The sequence below is a fragment of the Pelobates fuscus genome, chromosome 4, assembly GCF_036172605.1.
Source record: "Pelobates fuscus isolate aPelFus1 chromosome 4, aPelFus1.pri, whole genome shotgun sequence".
Taxonomy (NCBI): Eukaryota; Metazoa; Chordata; class Amphibia; order Anura; family Pelobatidae; genus Pelobates; species Pelobates fuscus.
Window position 1 is genome coordinate 228,215,256 of NC_086320.1, and position 20,047 is coordinate 228,235,302.

The 20,047-nt window shown below is 36.8% G+C and overlaps 1 protein-coding gene across 1 annotated transcript in view; it reads left to right on the forward strand.

Moving 5' to 3' along the window:
• Positions 1–20,047, forward strand: part of ADCY2 (adenylate cyclase 2) — a 1,028,223-nt gene that overhangs the window by 801,474 nt on the left and 206,702 nt on the right. The window contains exons 13-15 of the mRNA XM_063451927.1: positions 4,792–4,861; positions 5,857–5,954; positions 6,919–7,003. Of these exons, the coding sequence (XP_063307997.1) occupies positions 4,792–4,861; positions 5,857–5,954; positions 6,919–7,003 (253 nt within the window). The remainder of the gene's footprint in view (positions 1–4,791; positions 4,862–5,856; positions 5,955–6,918; positions 7,004–20,047) is intronic.

Consider the following 20,047-nt stretch of genomic DNA (forward strand, 5'->3'; position numbering starts at 1 on the left):
ACACACACACATTCAGACACACACAAACATTCACCGACACACACACACACATATACATACATTCACAGTCACACAGACACACACATACATTCAGACACACACACATACATATATTCACAGTCAGACACACACATACATTCAGAAGTAGTTATGGTAGGGTGTGGAACTGCACTCTATCCCTTTAAGCAGTATGTAGCTGGGTGCAACTCAGACAGTCTCAGTACCAGAGACCAAAATGCTGAATAACAAAATAGAAAAGTCGAGGCACTCCAAGGTACAAATCAGGCAATTTTATTGAACCCACTCCATCGCAACGTTTCGACCTACACGGTCTTTGTCAAGCTTGACAAAGACCGTGTAGGTCGAAACGTTGCGATGGAGTGGGTTCAATAAAATTGCCTGATTTGTACCTTGGAGTGCCTCGACTTTTCTATTTTGTTACACACATACATTCAGACACACACAAACATTCACAGACACACACATACATTCAGACACACACATACATTCACAGACACACATACATACATTCAGTCACACACACACATACATTCACAGACACACAGATACTCAGACACTCACACACACACACACAGAAATTGTTTGTTTGTTTTTTAAATAAAAAATGTCCACCCAGCCTCCCTACCTGGAGAGCTGGCGTGGACATGTTCCTGGGGTTCAGTGGGGCGGGCGACTCTCTCTCTGTCACACGCGGCGAGGGAGCTGTGTGCTCTCTGCTCCCTCGCGCCGCGCAGGCTGTCTGCTGATGCTGGGAGCCAGAATATGACATCATATTCCGGCTCCCAGCATCAGCAAACGGCGCGCGGCGCAAGGGAGCAGAGAGGACACAGCTCCCTCGCCGTGTGTGACAGAGAGAGAGACGCCCACCGGTGGGGTCCAGCAGGTGGCCATTAGGCCACCTCTTGGGCCCCCCATGACAGGGGGAACACGGGGGCATTTAGGAGCGGCAGGAGTCCTGCAGCAACAGCGGGAACGGCGTTCTTGCTCAAAAGAAAGTGCAGGAACGCCGTTCCAACGCGTTCCTGCAGGACTCGAGCCCTGTTCATGGTCCTATATGTTGTAGTGCCTTTTGATTCAGAGCCAGATAATCTGAGCCTGGTGCAACACATTTGACTGTGAAGTGTGAATGGCCAGCACGAAAATCAAAATGACTTCCTGTCTGACGGTGTACACCCTCACTACATAGATAGAGGGCTGTTGTCTGCACTTATTTTGTGTGCAGCTCACTTTCTTCCCTGTTACTCAGAGCGCAGCAGCCAGAGTCACTCATTGACTGAGCATGCGCACAGCGGTCGCCCGCACGTCATTACGTATGACGGTGCGTCCAACGTGATCTGCGCATGCGCAATCACTGAAAGACGCACAGAGCAGTGGATTTAAAAGAAGAGAGTACCGGGAAGAAGTTAGAACTCCTGAGGAAGTCGGATTGATGAAACGCGTAGAGCACCAGCAAGAACCCTGCATTTTGGTATAGCAGTCTTTTTTACATGTATACTGTATATTTTTAGCATTTTAGCACAGGTCGTGTATTGTGGGTCTGCAGCCAGTGAAAGAGTGGCGTAAGCACTTTCCACTCTTGCACTTTAGCACATGCACTATTATTATCATTTAAGTATCATGTTGGTTTAAAGCTGCTATTCCTAAGGGCTCTTGGACAAGTTTGGCTTTTGTATATATTTTTGTATATTTTGCAATTTTGCACATGCAATGTGCCATTGCTTGTCTTTGTGGTTTTACTTACAATAAAGTGGATGTTTTATCTCTACTGATTGTTTCCTTTTATGGGAATCTCCAGATTTAATTTTAAAAGATTTTTAAGTGATTGTGGTGCCCTGTTTTTCTGATATTCTATTCAATTTTTGTATATTTTTAGTGGAGGTTGGGAGTGATCTCCTGACAGTTGCCCGCCTGCACTTAGTCGATTTATCACTTTCTCCACCCACCCCTCCATTGTTTGGTTGTTACTCATTGACTGAGTGCCGCACCCATGTTGCTCCATGTGGCAAAACTAGAGGATGGCCACATGGAGCATATCACTTTACATGTGCTTTGGGCACAGGATAGAAAGGTGTGCCATGCATGCTGTGCCGCCATGCCAACTGAAACAGCAGTTACAGAGACTCACTCATCTGCCAAGTGAACTAGTGTAATGGTAAATTAAGTAAATTCTTTATATAAAAATAAATAAATAATAAAAGGTATACTGGTCAATCATATATATATACACTGTGTGCAGAATTATTAGGCAAATGAGTATTTTGACCACATCATCCTCTTTATGCATGTTGTCTTACTCCAAGCTGTATAGGCTCGAAAGCCTACTACCAATTAAGCATATTAGGTGATGTGCATCTCTGTAATGAGAAGGGGTGTGGTCTAATGACATCAACACCCTATATCAGGTGTGCATAATTATTAGGCAACTTCCTTTCCTTTGGCAAAATGGGTCAAAAGAAGGACTTGACAGGCTCAGAAAAGTCAAAAATAGTGAGATATCTTGCAGAGGGATGCAGCACTCTTAAAATTGCAAAGCTTCTGAAGCGTGATCATCGAACAATCAAGCGTTTCATTCAAAATAGTCAACAGGGTCGCAAGAAGCGTGTGGAGAAACCAAGGCGCAAAATAACTGCCCATGAACTGAGAAAAGTCAAGCGTGCAGCTGCCAAGATGCCACTTGCCACCAGTTTGGCCATATTTCAGAGCTGCAACATCACTGGAGTGCCCGAAAGCACAAGGTGTGCAATACTCAGAGACATGGCCAAGGTAAGAAAGGCTGAAAGACGACCACCACTGAACAAGACACACAAGCTGAAACGTCAAGACTGGGCCAAGAAATATCTCAAGACTGATTTTTCTAAGGTTTTATGGACTGATGAAATGAGAGTGAGTCTTGATGGGCCAGATGGATGGATTGGTAAAGGGCAGAGAGCTCCAGTCCGACTCAGACGCCAGCAAGGTGGAGGTGGAGTACTGGTTTGGGCTGGTATCATCAAAGATGAGCTTGTGGGGCCTTTTCGGGTTGAGGATGGAGTCAAGCTCAACTCCCAGTTTCTGGAAGACACCTTCTTCAAGCAGTGGTACAGGAAGAAGTCTGCATCCTTCAAGAAAAACATGATTTTCATGCAGGACAATGCTCCATCACACGCGTCCAAGTACTCCACAGCGTGGCTGGCAAGAACGGGTATAAAAGAAGAAAATCTAATGACATGGCCTCCTTGTTCACCTGATCTGAACCCCATTGAGAACCTGTGGTCCATCATCAAATGTGAGATTTACAAGGAGGGAAAACAGTACACCTCTCTGAACAGTGTCTGGGAGGCTGTGGTTGCTGCTGCACGCAATGTTGATGGTGAACAGATCAAAACACTGACAGAATCCATGGATGGCAGGCTTTTGAGTGTCCTTGCAAAGAAAGGTGGCTATATTGGTCACTGATTTGTTTTTGTTATGTTTTTGAATGTCAGAAATGTATATTTGTGAATGTTGAGATGTTATATTGGTTTCACTGGTAAAAATAAATAATTGAAATGGGTATATATTTGTTTTTTGTTAAGTTGCCTAATAATTATGCACAGTAATAGTCACCTGCACACACAGATATCCCCCTAAAATAGCTATAACTAAAAACAAACTAAAAACTACTTCCAAAAATATTCAGCTTTGATATTAATGAGTTTTTTGGGTTCATTGAGAACATGGTTGTTGTTCAATAATAAAATTAATCCTCAAAAATACAACTTGCCTAATAATTCTGCACTCCCTGTATATTAGTGAATATTTTGAATGAACAGACAAGAGGCAATGTTTTGATGAAAGTATAAAGAAAACTTTAGTGGGAATACAATTATAAAGCACAAAACAAATACTTAAAAACTCACACTGCTATAAACAATACAATCAGGTAAGAAATCTACTTAGCTCTATTCATGGAGATTCTGCAGCTTACACGGGATAATTGTATCTGCATAACACACAGAACTATGAGGTGAGTTCTTGGCCACATGTTAAATGGATGTACATGGGCACCTCTAAAGACACCTTGCTTCTTCTGACCCAATCATGAAACTGCTCTCTAGTTAGAGGTAACATATTAAATAACTTCCCATCTAGTATCCACCCACAGAGGTAACATAACCAATACAGAATGGTCATCTCTATGCGGCACCTATCTTTATTCACTCAACGTCACAGTGCTCACTAGGCCACCTATAGGTCACTTCCTCCCTAAAGCACATGTCTCATAAAATATGCAGCAGCCATCTTCTTGCTCTTAATGTCACATAGCTCACTACACCCCCTATAAGACATACTACATTGCACATGAATGGGGTCATAATAATTGAACATTTATCATTGCCCTTAAGCAATGCACCTAGCTTCATCTCCATATGCACCCATAGTGGTGCAGACCACTTTGCACCAGACCACCAGGGACCATAATGTATTATACCACACCATGCCAAATGGTAAGCAGTGGGAGCAAATGAAAAAAAAAAAAAAAAAGAAATATTACTACTACTACTGTAAATGTAAATGTTCTATACACTATACCAGCAATAAGAAAAAAAATTAAGAATTCTAGGTAGACACAATCAGAAGGAAGGAAGGCTAGTTATAAATAATTTTGATGATGCAAAAAGTAGAAATTAGATCAAGCACTGGATCTGAGTTGTTTATATTGTTACTGTGTGGGTGCCATGTATGCTATGATTGTTCATTCGATATATGTTGATTTTGTGGGGGTTTTTTCCCCAATATTTTATTTTACAGACAGTGGCTGAAATCTGAAGATATCCAAAGAATATCACTTCTTTTTCATAATAAAGCACTTGAAAAAGAAGTAAGTAAAACAGAAAAGCACTGTTCCATAGTGAGGAATATAAATGTAATGAAAAAAATCACATATGCTGTCACATTGCAACATATTTTGTTAAGATACATTTTCAAATATTTTATATGTTTTTTGTTGCATCACCAATCTCTAGCTGTTGTTGAACTATTCATTGCATTATGTTTGTGAGCATTTACTGCCATGCTGACCTTAACTGAAGGATCATTTTGACACCAGCTACTGAGCTGCCTGTTTACATCTGTATTAACAATTTTGCTGGCTGACATGAAGTAACGTTTAGATATGAACCTTTTTGGTTTAATCATTTTTGGATAGCTGGTGTTAAAAAACCCTTTCATACAGGAGAAAGAACATTTAACCAAAACTGAACAATGGTAAAGAGGAAAAACTCAAAGTCTCTCATAAATTCATTTTAATTAGGATAAGATTGCAATACATTTACTGCAAAGATGATTATAGGAACCGCACTCAATCCCAGCAGCCACTGGTGCTCTGGAACATGATCAGCAATCCCAACACGTTAAGGCAACAAAGAGATTCCCAGTCACTCAGAGTGTTAAAGCCGCAGGCAGATTTATTGAAACAAAAAAGGCTGCCTTTTTTGTTTCAATAAATCTGCCTGCGGCTTTAACACTCTGAGTGCCTGGGAATCTCTTTGTTAAAATACATTTACTGTGAAAACTATATAAATGCTCATTATTTTAATTCACACCACATTTTTATATCTATTGACCAAAATGCATATGCTATGGCATATAGTGCATTTCAATATTTTTGTTCATTAAAAAGATAATATTTTATATAAATTAAATTTCCAAGTGTATCAAACAACATAAAAAAATAAAAAATAAAAGTTGTGATAGTTCAGAAGTATACTAAATCATTGTAAACTTTTTACTGTTATTGCAGATATGCCAGTTAACAAAAATAAATAAATCACAAAACATTTAATGTCATAATAATTAATATTTTATTTATTTTAGTACAGGGCGACAACGCTTCCAGCCTTCAAGTATTATGTGACATGTGCCTGTCTTATATTCTTCTGTATCTTCATTGTACAAATTTTAGTATTACCAAAGTAAGTACTGGCTTTATAATTATTGGATATGATGTGCTCCAATACTTCAGTTTAAACTTTTTTTTCTAAATATTGATCCTGATACAAAAAATCAATTCCATTGTAACACTCTTTGCTATCAAGAACAGCATCCAAATTATAGTATTAGTATGAAGTAATTTAGTCACATAAAATATCAGATATTAAGTTAGCTAATAATGTGTCTTTCTAATACACACATATTATTCCAAAAATTAAATATATTATATACAAATAAAACCTAAACAATGATTTATAATGTCGCATTAAAATGTGTTGTGAAATTTAACGTAATGCTTCTGTTCCATCACAGGACTAAGGAAAACCATCTTTCATAACGTAATACCTTATTGACCTTATCACACATTGATTTTTATAAACCATAATCACATTTCTTTATTTAATCAGCTTGTTCTCATAGAACTTTAACAACCTGCATCAGGGTCACCATCACAATAGCCAATCCAACGTTTCCACCGTATATTAATTTTTCTCATTTCTCATTACGCATTTTCTTTTGTGGAAGCTTAATGGTCTTACTAGGTAAAGAAGGAAAACTAATGCTAAGGGAGCTATATTATTTTGAACTTAACTCAGCTGTGGTAAATTATTTACAATTTTTAAGAGAAAAATATGGGAAATATGTATGCTGTAAAACAGAAAGCCCAGCCTCTTGATAGTTTAATAATACATGGAATGATAATAAATGTGATGTTGGTGTATTTAATGTATGCTACTATCTTGAGCTCTTATCTATAACTTTGATTTTCTTCATAAAGATAATGTGTTGCTTTGATGAGATTTTTTATATGTTGATATATTTGTAAAAGGTAATTATAGTTACATACAGTTTCTTCTGTCTTGGTGATTAATGTGTTTCTTTAAAAATTTTGTGTATCTAAAAATGTGCTGGATAGTTATTGATATAAAACACTTCTTCTTCCAGAACATCGATTCTTGGAATTTCTTTTGGGGTTGCATTTTTGTTGTTGGCATTCATTCTCCTCATATGTTTTGCTGGACAGCTTTTGGTAAGTATAGTATCAGTTAGAAACATGTTAAGACATGTTTAGATGTATTTAAAATATTTATGTACATTTCCGAAAGCATTTTCCATGATTGCCTATAAAGTTTTAGCATTTTACATATATAATTCCTCATCCTATGGTCTGGTTGTTTCATCTATGTAGTTTGGATTATGCCTTATGTGGGCATAATTTTTGGGGGGCCGGGGGGAATAATTTGTGGAATAAGAGAAAAACAAATATATTTGAAATGTAATATGCATTAATATATTAGTTTACAAATACCATCATAAAAAAAATATATTTAAACAAATCCATTCTAAAATGTTTACACTGCAGAATCTCAATAAGTAAATTATTTTAGTCTAATGGACATTTGTACAAAAGACAATACACATATTGTGGCATTTTAATATAAATATCTAAGTAGTTACAATACATTTAACAAAGGAAAAATAAAGAAACTAATCTCACATGGGGAGGATTGGACACACAACCTTTACATTGCAAGCCTCATACTATAGTACTGGGCTACTTTTTAAGCAGTTTATCATAAATAGAAATCAACTCTAGAAGCAGACTGAGCATATCTAAGGTCTGTTTTTGAATGGTCATTTTTTGCAAACTGTAAGTTCTAACCATACCAAGGTGTTGCAGATAGACATCATTCATTATCAATGAGTCTGTCATGGGGGAAGGAAGGAGGAAGAAACAATACTACATGTATAACATGCATGATCAAAATCTGCAAGTGAACCGTCTCTATAGTATTTAATGTCAATAGTTTTCTCCAATAAAAAATATAATAGATTTTTGTATTTTATTATCCTAATAATTATCTGGTGGTTCAATGTTGAGAATCCATTGCCTGTTTGTAACATAAGTGTTATTTATGTTTCTATATAAATATTTCTCAAATATTGCTATAACATAATTAAGATTTTACCCCTGCAATATGTCTGTTAAGGATTAATTGATAAAAACAAATATGTAAATATGTGAAATTTACATCATTTTAATTTTTGGTTATCACTCAATAGCTCTTTCAACATGTAAATGAAATGGTATCCAATGTTTATGTGCTTATTATGAATCTTACATTTTAAATAAATAGCTACCTATGTAAACAAATACGTGTGGTAAAGTAATATGATTAAGTAATTAAGTAATAGGATTAAAAAAAATAATCTACTTATTTCAAGGAGGGGTTTTCTATATGTTTTGATCCGTAATTTATGTCATGCATATTACTTATTTTGCATCATTATAAAGTATTCATGACTGTATAGCTATGAGTTTCTTGGTTGGAAGAGGTTAGATAAATGGGTTGATTAACTAGTTGCCTGGGAAGAAAAAAAATATATGCATTTTTTCCAGCATAATGCAAAGCATAGAAAAATGGTTAATTATATATTCAAAGAGAGACAAATCCTCTCTGCGTGTGGGTGTAATGCCACCATTTCATCTGACAAAAACTCAGGACAAAACAAAACATGACCGGTACATACCAGCATTTAACACTAGTAAGCAAATTGCCTTTTTCTTTCTGAAACATAGCATTCATCTATGTTTCTTCTTCAGTCAAAACAATTTTTTGGTTAAAAGATATATTAAATCATGTCCAGAAAAATACTAAAACAAACTGCATAAAAAAATAACTCAGAGCTCTTCAGTTGGCTAAGTATAGAAGACTCAGCCAACTCCAAGGTTTTTCAATTAATTGCTATTGGCAATTATAGGGTACACAGAGGGTAGTTATTTTTTGCAGGCTAAGTATATAAGAGAATATTAGAACATCAATAAACTGTGAGAGAAAACTGTGAGCTATGGAAATACCTAATGTCACCAATTCTTGGACACTGAGGTTGTGCATCATTCTGGCATTTTCTTTTATTTTTTTTTGACAATCCACAATTCCTCCTTAATATACGACAGGAAGCTTGCATCAATTTTAGAACCAGGTTTGTTCCTTCTACTGATTTTGTCTACAAAATGTATGTTATCCAGAAAACCTCTGAATATTCAAAAAAATATTTAATATAATTATTCTGGCAAACAAGTGCTAAAAAAAATAGAAAAAACAAAACAAAAATTTGAAAATGTTTTGTAAAACTGCTAAACATTTTTCTTATTTTTTATGAATGCATTAATGATAAGTTAAACACTATATACACTGTGATTAATGATTTTGCTGTAATACACTTTACAATCAAGAATTTAATATAGATACAGTTCGTTACTGTGTTTCACACAAATTAATTATGAAACAGCCAGTAGTCAGGGAGGTATAAGTTGCTGATAAGCGTGAATGTAGCATATCCAAAGAAATGGAAAACAAATTCATTTTTCACAGAATTCAAAATGGTAAAATCGACTGTTCTGGATCATTGACGCTTTGTAAAAAAAGACAATTAGATGATATTGATGCAGGCCCTGCAAGTGTTCAAAGAAAATATGGCAGAGCATCTTCATTTTATCAAAGTGGCTTTAGTCTTTTAAAGGCAATAAATGAAAATGTATTGACACCTAATAAATAAATTGTCTGATTTTAACAGTTTAGCATTTGGATCAGACAGGTTCTCAACAATGTATTACACTCAGTGTATAATGCCTTAAAGTAATGTATTATACAAAACAAAAAAAAATGTTTTAATTTAAATCTATCTTTGTGTCATTGCCAGTACTTTCTCTAAATGCTCTTTTCAATACTTTCCACTGCGTGCATGGCTGAATGTTCTTTCCCTCATGGAGAATATTCATTAAAACTGAGTCTATGAGTAATGTGACTTATTTCATGAATTCAGCCCTTGAAGATGAAAAAATACTCTTCTTCATATTTGTTAAAGCAGTATGTAAAGTAAAAGCTTATTACTTGTTTTAACAAATAGACAGAAGTTCCTTACCATTAAAGACCACCTGAGCGATTTAATTGTTTTGTCAGGTGATTTATTTCTTTATTTTTTTGTGACTAGAATTGACTAATTCTATGTTATCTAAGATATTTTCTCTTTACTGACATTTAAGAAAATGGTCGTGGCATCAAAAGCCGTAATGAGCATATTAGAAGTAGGTATGTGAGGTCCCTGTATAAGACATATAGTAATATGAAAAAGTCGGTTGTGGTGTGCCAGAACCGACAATAAAATGAAAAGAGGGTAAAAAGATTATACCATACAGGCTTATACAGCCAACAAATTAAGCATGTTGCTATATAATACATATACATGTTACGGAAGACTTGGCGTATTTAAGAATATTAAGTTATTCATGATTAATACTGGGCACTGTTGGTTATGGTAGGTAGGGTAATGAGGGATTATGCTAGATTTGGTATGGCTTAAGGGTAATTGTGAAGAAATTACCCTTTTATTCAGTATTTCCCTTCGGTAGATGGAACTACCGAACAAAGACCACCCCCTGGCTCATTTAACTTCAAAGCCTGCGTCAATTAAACCCTCTACGTGTGCGCCCAGCGTTCGTACTACCGAACGCCACGTGGCTGAGAAAACCGCGGACATCTTTTTTCATACGAACAAAGGCAGCGGGACTTGGTCATCGAGTGTCTGGAACTAAAATCGGACACTCGACTTCCCGAACACCGGTCTCAAACACACGAACGCTGGATCTATATGTACCGATTAGCTAGAAGAGCGCTATTCGGTACGGTTGTGCATACGAATGAGGGGAACAATCGCTGCTAGGAGCCAGGGGAATCCATTCGGTACTTTTATTCATTTTTCTCCTTTTTCTAAAGTGACCGGCAAAATCACCCAAACTTGTGGAACTATTTTGGGCAGCCCACCCATGGTGAACCGGTCACAAAGGACTTCCATGGTTTTTGAGAACCCCTGAACCGATCTGGGTGAAATTTGAATATGTTGGTCACCCAGATCGGGGCTAAGAGGGGACCTATTATTTGTGGGGATACCCCATGTATAAAGGGGTGTTCCAGATATTGGGGAGAATAGTGATTTTTCTGCCTGGAGATAATCAAGTTATTACATTATCAGACTTGATTATCTCCAGGGCTAGGGGAGGGAATTATATGTTTGTGCTGGTGTGTGTTTTATGTTTTTACTGTACAGGATTGGTTATATTTTGTCCCTCCCTGTGGGATGTCCCCTTGCATGGGGACTTGCATAAAAGCCTGTGTGTGTTAATTAAAGCCAGTTCATCTTGTACCCTTCTTCTTGACTTCGGCTGTTATTTGGAATTTGTATGCTTTACTAAGGGAATTATCTTGTAAAGCTATTGGTATTTCATATGGATTTCGTCTATTGCAACTACCAAATGGAGAGCTATATATACTAGGCTCTGTCGGTTCGGGAGGAAACTACCGAAGGAGGTTTACATATACTTGGTTTCCTTACAGTAATATGTAGTGGTCTTGTCTGTTATGTTGATATATCTTAATGTAGTCTAGCGAAGTGACGTACATGGAAGTAAATTCTCTTGAACTGAGGAACCAAAGAAAGCTGAATAAGTGGCGGTATTTATGTCATGATTGTGTGTGGTTCAATAGGTGCCGTGTCAATGAGATAGGTCTCTGCCGAAAGCTTGTAATGGAGAATAAGATACATGATCAGTGACAAAGTTGTCAATTCCTGGGATATGGTCCTCTATCAAGAAAGTAGTTAATAGCAGTTGACCAAGTCAATATTCTCATTAAGTGCATATTTCAAGATCTGCTCAAGGCACACGTAGGCACGTAAGATATTACATAGGTGAGCCAGAATAATTGAACGACCCTTGAGTTATGTAATAGGAATCGAGGATAACTTAGTTGCATAATACCAACATGACCGTGAAAACAATATAACTAAATATATGAACCAGAGCGTTTGTCAATACACTCGAGCATTCATATATATACATATGTACATATACTCACATACAGACACCCCCACCCACCATATACCTACCTATATACTTACAAATGTAGATATGTATATTGTGCTTATCTACAGCTTCAAGTCAGGCATAACACTGATCCAGTCAGTTGTGATACCTGCAATTCAGGGGAGCCAAATTGAATGGCATAGTATAGAAAATGATATGTTTTAGTAAGGGGCCCAATACTATTAGCTGAAAGAGGCATGCTGTGATGCTTATGCTTAGATGTGAAGTTGAATTGTACTAGTAGTGAAAATCGCCCTGAATGAACATAGCAGCTTCTATGTATGAGGAGGGAGTGGCTTAACCTAATTATTAGCACAATAGATATATCCCATATCTGCGTGGTAACGCATGCAATGTGTATCCTAGTGTACTTGAGATGTAGACAGAGTGTCAATATCCTGTTGGGCCCCTTGAACATACAGAAACATGTACTGAATATTGAGTTATGTAACGTATGCTTGAATGCATATGGAGCACCCAGCGTGGGTCAGCGTAAAGAGACAACACCTTGTTAGAGTCAGAGTTGCAAATGTATTTGTAAGACGTAAAGGAGAACAGAGTGAGGTCTTGAATTTGATATGCACGTAAATGAAATGTAATGTTGAATACCTGAAATCAAAATTCTATATCTAACCTGCTATTTCATTCTGTATCTAACCTGCTAATGGCCACTACCAGAATGGTATTGTAATGATAGGCCTATTTGTGTACTGATAACCAGCTACTATACTTACCTAACATAGTTTACCCCATGATATCCTTAATACAGTATTATTATAACAGAAGGAACTTACCTCTACCTAAAAGTACTTGGCACATAACTTTAAACACCATTAATTTGGCAGGTCTCACTAACTTACGTGCAAGTTTTATAAATTTGCTTAGTATAATTATACAACAGGGTAGGTTTCTAATACAAGACACAGTTCTAACACTAAGCAGTTGTCTCCCTTCTAAAAGTCCATTCAGCGTTAGCTATATATATGTATATATGTTTGTGATTTGATCATTTATTTTATATAGCCGTTGCTAGTACCTTATGTGCCATTCAAAAGTTCAGCAGTGATGCGAGGTGTAGTCCAAGATCAATAGAAGTACGACTAGCCATGTCCCTTGCGTGACGTTGTATCAGACCCAGTAGGAGTGCTAGGTAGGGACAGGACTTACCATATACTTGTCGTTGAGATATGTTGCATATATATATATATGATATGTTGTGTATACCCTCATAACATACTGGCTTACTGACTATTGCCAAGTGGCGAAACCATTAAACTTGGCTCTATCTATGCTTTGGCACAAGTGGATTTCCTGGCCACTGGACATTGTGACGGGTTGTCGGTCTCTGTGTGATTTTTAAAGCATACAATGGAATGGGAGTGACAGGTGAGGCCCTTTCTATGCCACCATGTGAGGCGATTAACTGTGAGTTGGGCCAATGGACGTAGTACCTCCAAGTATGAAGATGGGTGTTGGCCTTCCAGGACCACTAACGTAAGTCATAGAGGCCTGACAGAGTATTAGCTATTGGACTCCTGGTGCCCTGACGCCAGTAAGGAAGCTAACTAAGGGAGGCAGGGCAAGGAATCGAATAAGTATGTGTAATTGTTAACGAACCTGAGAATGAGTAATCAGTAATGCGGTTTGACACAAGAAGGTGTATAGGGGTAATGAGACATTGTAGGAATTGTAATCTGTTACGTAAAAACATAGGTATCCTGGTATGCCTACAGGATAAGTAGCGAAGATAGGTTCAACCATAAGTAGGAGGTAGTGCCGTAAATCTTAAATAACTAGCACCTAAAGATATGATGGTGAAACACACGTGTGAGATGTAAGGGCCAGTTCGTGGACCCAACTCGATAATCTGTAACAGACCTACCTAACTAGCATTGTATAAGGTACAAGTGAAAGTAGTAGTTCCAATTAATTAAATTAATGATATAATGAAATATACGAGGAGCATATGCGTGGCGCAACCCAGGACCTCCTTGAAGGTACAGATCAGACATAAGATAAAATATTAGTGCCGTATAAGAGGCAAGAAACTTGGTAATATGTCAAGAGAGTATACTATATACTTGAGTAGAATTGAGGTAAGCAGTGTAAGGCAGCCACAATAACAGGAGATTAGGGATAAGGATTCTAAACTTAGTAAAATAAATATAATTATACACCAAGGCAAGAATTGTGGGTCACTTACTACACAGAACTAGAGAAAACCTCTAATCTCCAGTTAAGTGTCATTGACCCGGACTCCCCAGAATAAAGAAACCTATACAAGAAATCATAGACCTACATAGAGGTGGAATAATAGTAACAAAGGTGCAGGTTGTATGGTGTAGATGCTGGATATACACCCGGCTTCACTACAGACAGCGCGTGAGGGAGCAGAAAGGAGCAGGAACACTGAGCTCCCTCACTGGCCCTCCTCCCCGGACAGGTAAGTTTTAGCAGAGTAGGCACCTGCAATGTGGGGAAAGCAGGTGACTACTCTGCTATAACACCAGCATGTCTCGCGGCTCGCCAGGCTGCAAAGATGGTCCATGTGGGTCGCATTCGGCCCGCGGGCCGCAAGTTTGACATGCTTGATTTATAGGCTTAATCGAGTGAAAACTTTATAGCGTCACTTAAGTGAAACAGCGTATCGTCAGCATCTACTGATAAACATGAAAATGATGAACAAGCAATGTGTTTGCTTTACCTAAATTAAAAACTATCTTGAACAAATATAAGACTAACTTAAAGTATAGACACATACTGTATAATATAAACACTGCCCACTAGAGGCCGACATGTAAACATTCAGCATTAACCAAAACAAAGAATTTTAAACCTTCGTATGATTAAGTTTAAAAATTGCTGATAACCTAGTAATGTAGAAAATAAACCGTAAGGACTAGAAAATGATGGCCAGGTGTGGCTGGAATAACTATAACCACTAACCTAATCACCTACAAAGAGAAACATCAGGATTCACTGATAAAGTGTGAAAAATAAATATTTAAGGAATGCGCTTGTTAGACCTGAATTAAATATCACTTTGAAATATCAGACAAACTTCGAATATATATACCCGTGCAATATCGAAACTGACCACTACATATAACATGTAACATGCAGTATTTAGCCAAAATAATGAATTAAAAACATTTTGTATGATTTTTGTGTAAAACCTTCTGCTAAAATAGGGCATTTGGTTCTAAACATAAAAAACTGCCCTTGTATTGGGCTAATTTCGTATATACCCAAATGTTCAGAGAATAAGGAAAATCCATTAATTTTCCTTATTACGAATTAACTGTATGAGAAATATAACAACTTGGTGTTCATACATATTGAGCCGAACAAGTGTGTTCGTGCGCATGTTCCGGAAAGCCCGCTAAACCTACGTGAGTTATGAACAGCCGAATTAGCCGAAAGATAGTAATGTAGCCTAATCAGATACATACGGATGAGAGTAAAGCATAGAGCAGGCCCAGGATGACGCTGAGCGATCGCAACTGAGGCGCGACAGGTGGCTCAACTCATGGTTTTGTCAAATCAGTTAACAAAGCAACTGGAGCAGTTGTGGGTATCCCGTCGTGGCTCCGGAGCATTTGGAAGACAGTGAAATGAACGACCAGGGGCTACAAGACCCGGTAAGCGTTCCCATGAGTTGAAGGTAGGTAAATGGTGAAAGTCACAGTATGCAAATTGCCAGACTGAACAATAATGGGGAGCGATCTGGCACCCTTAAGAAGCCTTTCATATATACATGTGTGTGTGTTTTTGTTTTATTTGTACTGTGCTATCCAGTTAACTGAATTAGAATAAAATAACAAAAAAAAATGTGTTACCTTTATTGGCAAACAGAAGAGGTATATTTTGCAAACATTCAGGATACTGCTGTCCCTTTTTCATGCATATTTGTTAGATGAAGCTCAGACAAATATATAAATAGCAGGATGAAACATATTTCATCATCTTTTGTATATTGAGGGCAAATAAGGGAAGCTAGAGCAATTAATGCACTAATACAATTTCCTATTTAATATGAAATGTCAAATCCATTTCAGGATAAAACTGTAGACCTGACTACCAGGTCTTCATGTACAGTTGGGAAATAATCTAGATACAAATAGGACTGGATCTCTTACTACCTAGCCTGAGGTTAATGTTAGTAAAATGGACATTTGCATTGAGGGATAGAGATGTCCCAAACAGTTCACCGGGAAATGTTCGCCGGCGAACATAGCTTGATCGCGGTCGCCGCGGCGGGAGAACATATGCAATGTTCGGTCCGCCCCCTATTCGTCATGGACGTGGGAGGGTCTGGGAGGGAGGGTCTGCTGCTGATTGGCTGGAATGTGTCTGCTGACTGTGAGGTACAGGGTCAAAGTTTACTGATGACGAATAGGGAGCGGACCGAACATCGCAAATGTTCGCCTGCTGCGGCGACCGCGAACAAGCTATGTTCGCTGGCGAACAGTTCCCGGCGAACTGTTCGGGACATCTCTATTGAGGGAATCTCTAAATGTGCTGATTAAAGTGTTTCAGATTATGAACCTTCCATAATCTTTAGTACCAGACATGTGCTGTAGAAGTGCAAAAATGTGAACCTCCTTTTGTGCATTGTAAACATATAAGATGATGGGCAATAAACTCACCGATTACTGTGTCAAACCGAAATATACTTTCCATATATTATTGATAATTATTCATGTAGTGTTAAAAAGTTATTTCAACACTTTTTTATTTGAGAGGACTAAACTGTCAATTTTTTTTATTTTTTTTTATGTTTCAAGTCATGTTCCACAAATAAAAGTACTTGTAAAGTTATACTCATGAGACTACTAGCAAGCTACAGCTCTGCACTTTCTGGAATGATGACCATTATAAATGTCATGACATGCAGGTCATATTCTGCTAGTCATCTGTTAAGTGAGGGTATTTTTGATTCCTCTCACACTTAAAACTCAATTGATTTGAGAACATCAAATGTGGAAGTGTTGAGTGCTTGCCTTTTCCCCATGATAGGAAACAGGAAAATAGCAATCAAATAAACAAGTGAAAGAATGGCGCTTAAAATTAGATCAATACATAAAACAATAAACAAAAACTTTTTAGGAATAAAGCAGCACCTATACTGCGTGGTAGCCCAAAACACTCCAAATACAATAAAAACAGATAAAAATGGTGCACTATATATTATAAATTAAGTGCCTATTCAAAAAGATTGGCTGTAATTTTGCGGCACAACATATACAGTACAAAAGTGCAATATCCTACTCAAAATATGCTGACAATCCGCATATATGTGCAAAATATTTATGTATAAAAGTGCAATCTAAAAGGCAACAAACACTCAAAGTGATTTAGTGCGTATAATTAGTAACAACTTATACTAAAGACATTGATGAGGTAAAATACAGCTCCAAATGAGGAACATAAAAAGGAAACAAAATAGCATATAGTATAATATTGTAAGATAAAAATAACCAAAATGCAAAATAAATTGGAAATCAACTCACAAATGTAGAGCAGAAAAGTCTGCTCTAACTGTAATGGCCAAAAGCACAGACTTTCACTGTAGCCAATGTAGATAGGTAAAGAAAAGTGTAACCGCCGGTTTTTCTGTGTTTCGTGTTGCACACATTCCAGGGCTGGCTGTACTCTCGATCGGGATACTTCCAGGAGGTGGAGTTTGCGTGATGATGTCTACCCCTAGTCAGATGACACGTTTCATCTAATCATCGGCTTCTTCAGATCAGGAAACAAGAGAAGCATACTTTTGGATTCATTTAGTGGAAGATACTTATTTATATGTAATTGTAATTATGATTTTTAGTGTAAAAAAGTTCAGTTGAAGGCTGAACTTGATGGACGCAAGTCTCTTTTCAGCTATGTAAATTTGTAACTATGTATGAATTAGAAGAGATATATTTAGTTAGAATCAACACCAAACTAATTTTCTTGCAGTTTTGAGTACCACACCATGCAATTATTCTGACAATGTCTTCCAATAGCTTAGCAAAACTATGCAAAACACATAGAAGCCTTCTATGTACTTTCCGAGTGTGAAATTCAGAGTACATAAAAGCTCATGGAAATCTGATCGAGCTCAAACCTTTTGTATATTGCTGAAGTGAGGCTCAGACCAATGTACTAACAGATGCGGCACACAAGAATGAATTATTGTCTCTGATCATGCTTCACAGTTGCCACAGGCCCATGAGTATAGTGTATAGTGTGCATTTTAAGCACCATTGTGTCTAAATGTTTCCCCTACATCTCCTGCACATCTTCAAAGTGGATGGCAGGGCTATGAAAACTTTCTAATCCACCATTCATGTTTTGGAAGGGTAAGGAAAAGTGGCCTCAGTGCCAGGTAAATGTAACATGAGAGCCCACATTTGGAGGGATAAACTGACAGGACATTGTTATAAGTGATGGCATTGTAAGCATGAAGGTAGGATATTGACATTGATTGTTTTTTTTGTTATTGGATCAGCAAAATACCACGAGTGAGTGAAAGGAACCTAAATCACATGGATTCTTACTGTTTCGATTACTCATAAACATATATACACATTAACTGACAAATATGCACAACTGAGAATTTGCAATCACACATACATGATGGTCTATGTTTTCAAGTCACCATAAACAGTTTCATTAACTGTCAATTTGTAATAGAAAACGCAAATGTAATTTAATAATTTAATGTGCATTGCTTCCAGTGAACAAATGATGCTGGCAACTACGAGGAAAATCCTTGGGCATTTCTAGTAATTGTTCTCATGTTGCTGAATAGCTTATTTACATTGGAGAATATACATGTAATCATTTATGTAGCTGTCATATTGTAAAGCATCTGTTAAATTGAAAATATACCTCTAAAATAGGGAGGTGTAAATGAGATTCATAATGTTTAGTAAAAAAATTATTTCTCGCTTGCCTTTATCAAATACGTTATCGCTACTGGCAGGCTGTGGATACTTTGGTTAATGGATGAGGAAATGTAAGCTATAAATAGCACATTGATGTTATTAATGCCTTCACTGATATGCTTCTGCTTCAGTATAGACTTCAAATTCAATCTATAAATTGATTTAATGGTAAATTGTCATGCAATACGTGTTTTGTGTTTAACGATGTGTATGTATGTGCATGTAATCTGAATCTGAATTAGATATATTTGAACGTTAACAGTAAATCATACATATTGTGAATTAATTAGGCAACCTTGAATTTTTTATTTTGTTTACTAAATTATTGTACATGAGTAAGTAGAATGAGAAGTAGAATCAATAGTATATGTTTTTTGCAATTTTATTTTAAAAATATAAACCACAATCATCGGAAAGGTTCACACAGATTAATATATAAAAGTGGAATAAAAGTCCACTCTATGTATACTGCACCATTAAATAACACAAATAATTTCAAAATAAGATAAAACAAAAAAGAAGCATGCACCCTCAGACATTAAATTATGACGTCCTTAAAATTAAGGATTGCTAAAACATTATTTATAATTTGGAAACCAGCAAATGATTTATAACAGTACCTCACGACAAATACCTAATCTGATATCTATGTCCTTCTTTACCAATTGGACCTTTGCACCTTTTAAGATTTCTGTATTGTTCTAATTGGTAATTAAATAAATTTACATTAACTAAGTTCCTCCCCAGCCTTGTTATAAGCAGTCTATAAACCAGCCATGGGCTTACCTCTAACATAACTTTATCATTCTGAAATACTTCTACCTCAGTAAATGCTTCCTCAAATAACTGATTGCCTCAGTAATTTAAAACCTTCAATTTTATGGAGACGGGTACATTTGTTTGTACTCACCACAAAAATAATAAAAAGGCCAATAAAAGTTTCCATTTTAGTCTATTATCCAAACTGACATCTCTAAAATCAGAACATTGATCCTTCACCTCTCAGACAGAATAGCCATTATTTTTAAAATCGTCTATGCCTCCTTTGTGGTGATTTCCCATGAATAAGATACAATTTCTCATTCCTTTCCCACATATAACACATTCGCTGGATCAGAGCAATCTTTCTTTGTAGCTTTGCATAATGAAGTGGATTTTGGATTTCCTCAGTGTAATAGGAAATGTATACCATAATTCAATTTACTTGATTTTCAAAGTC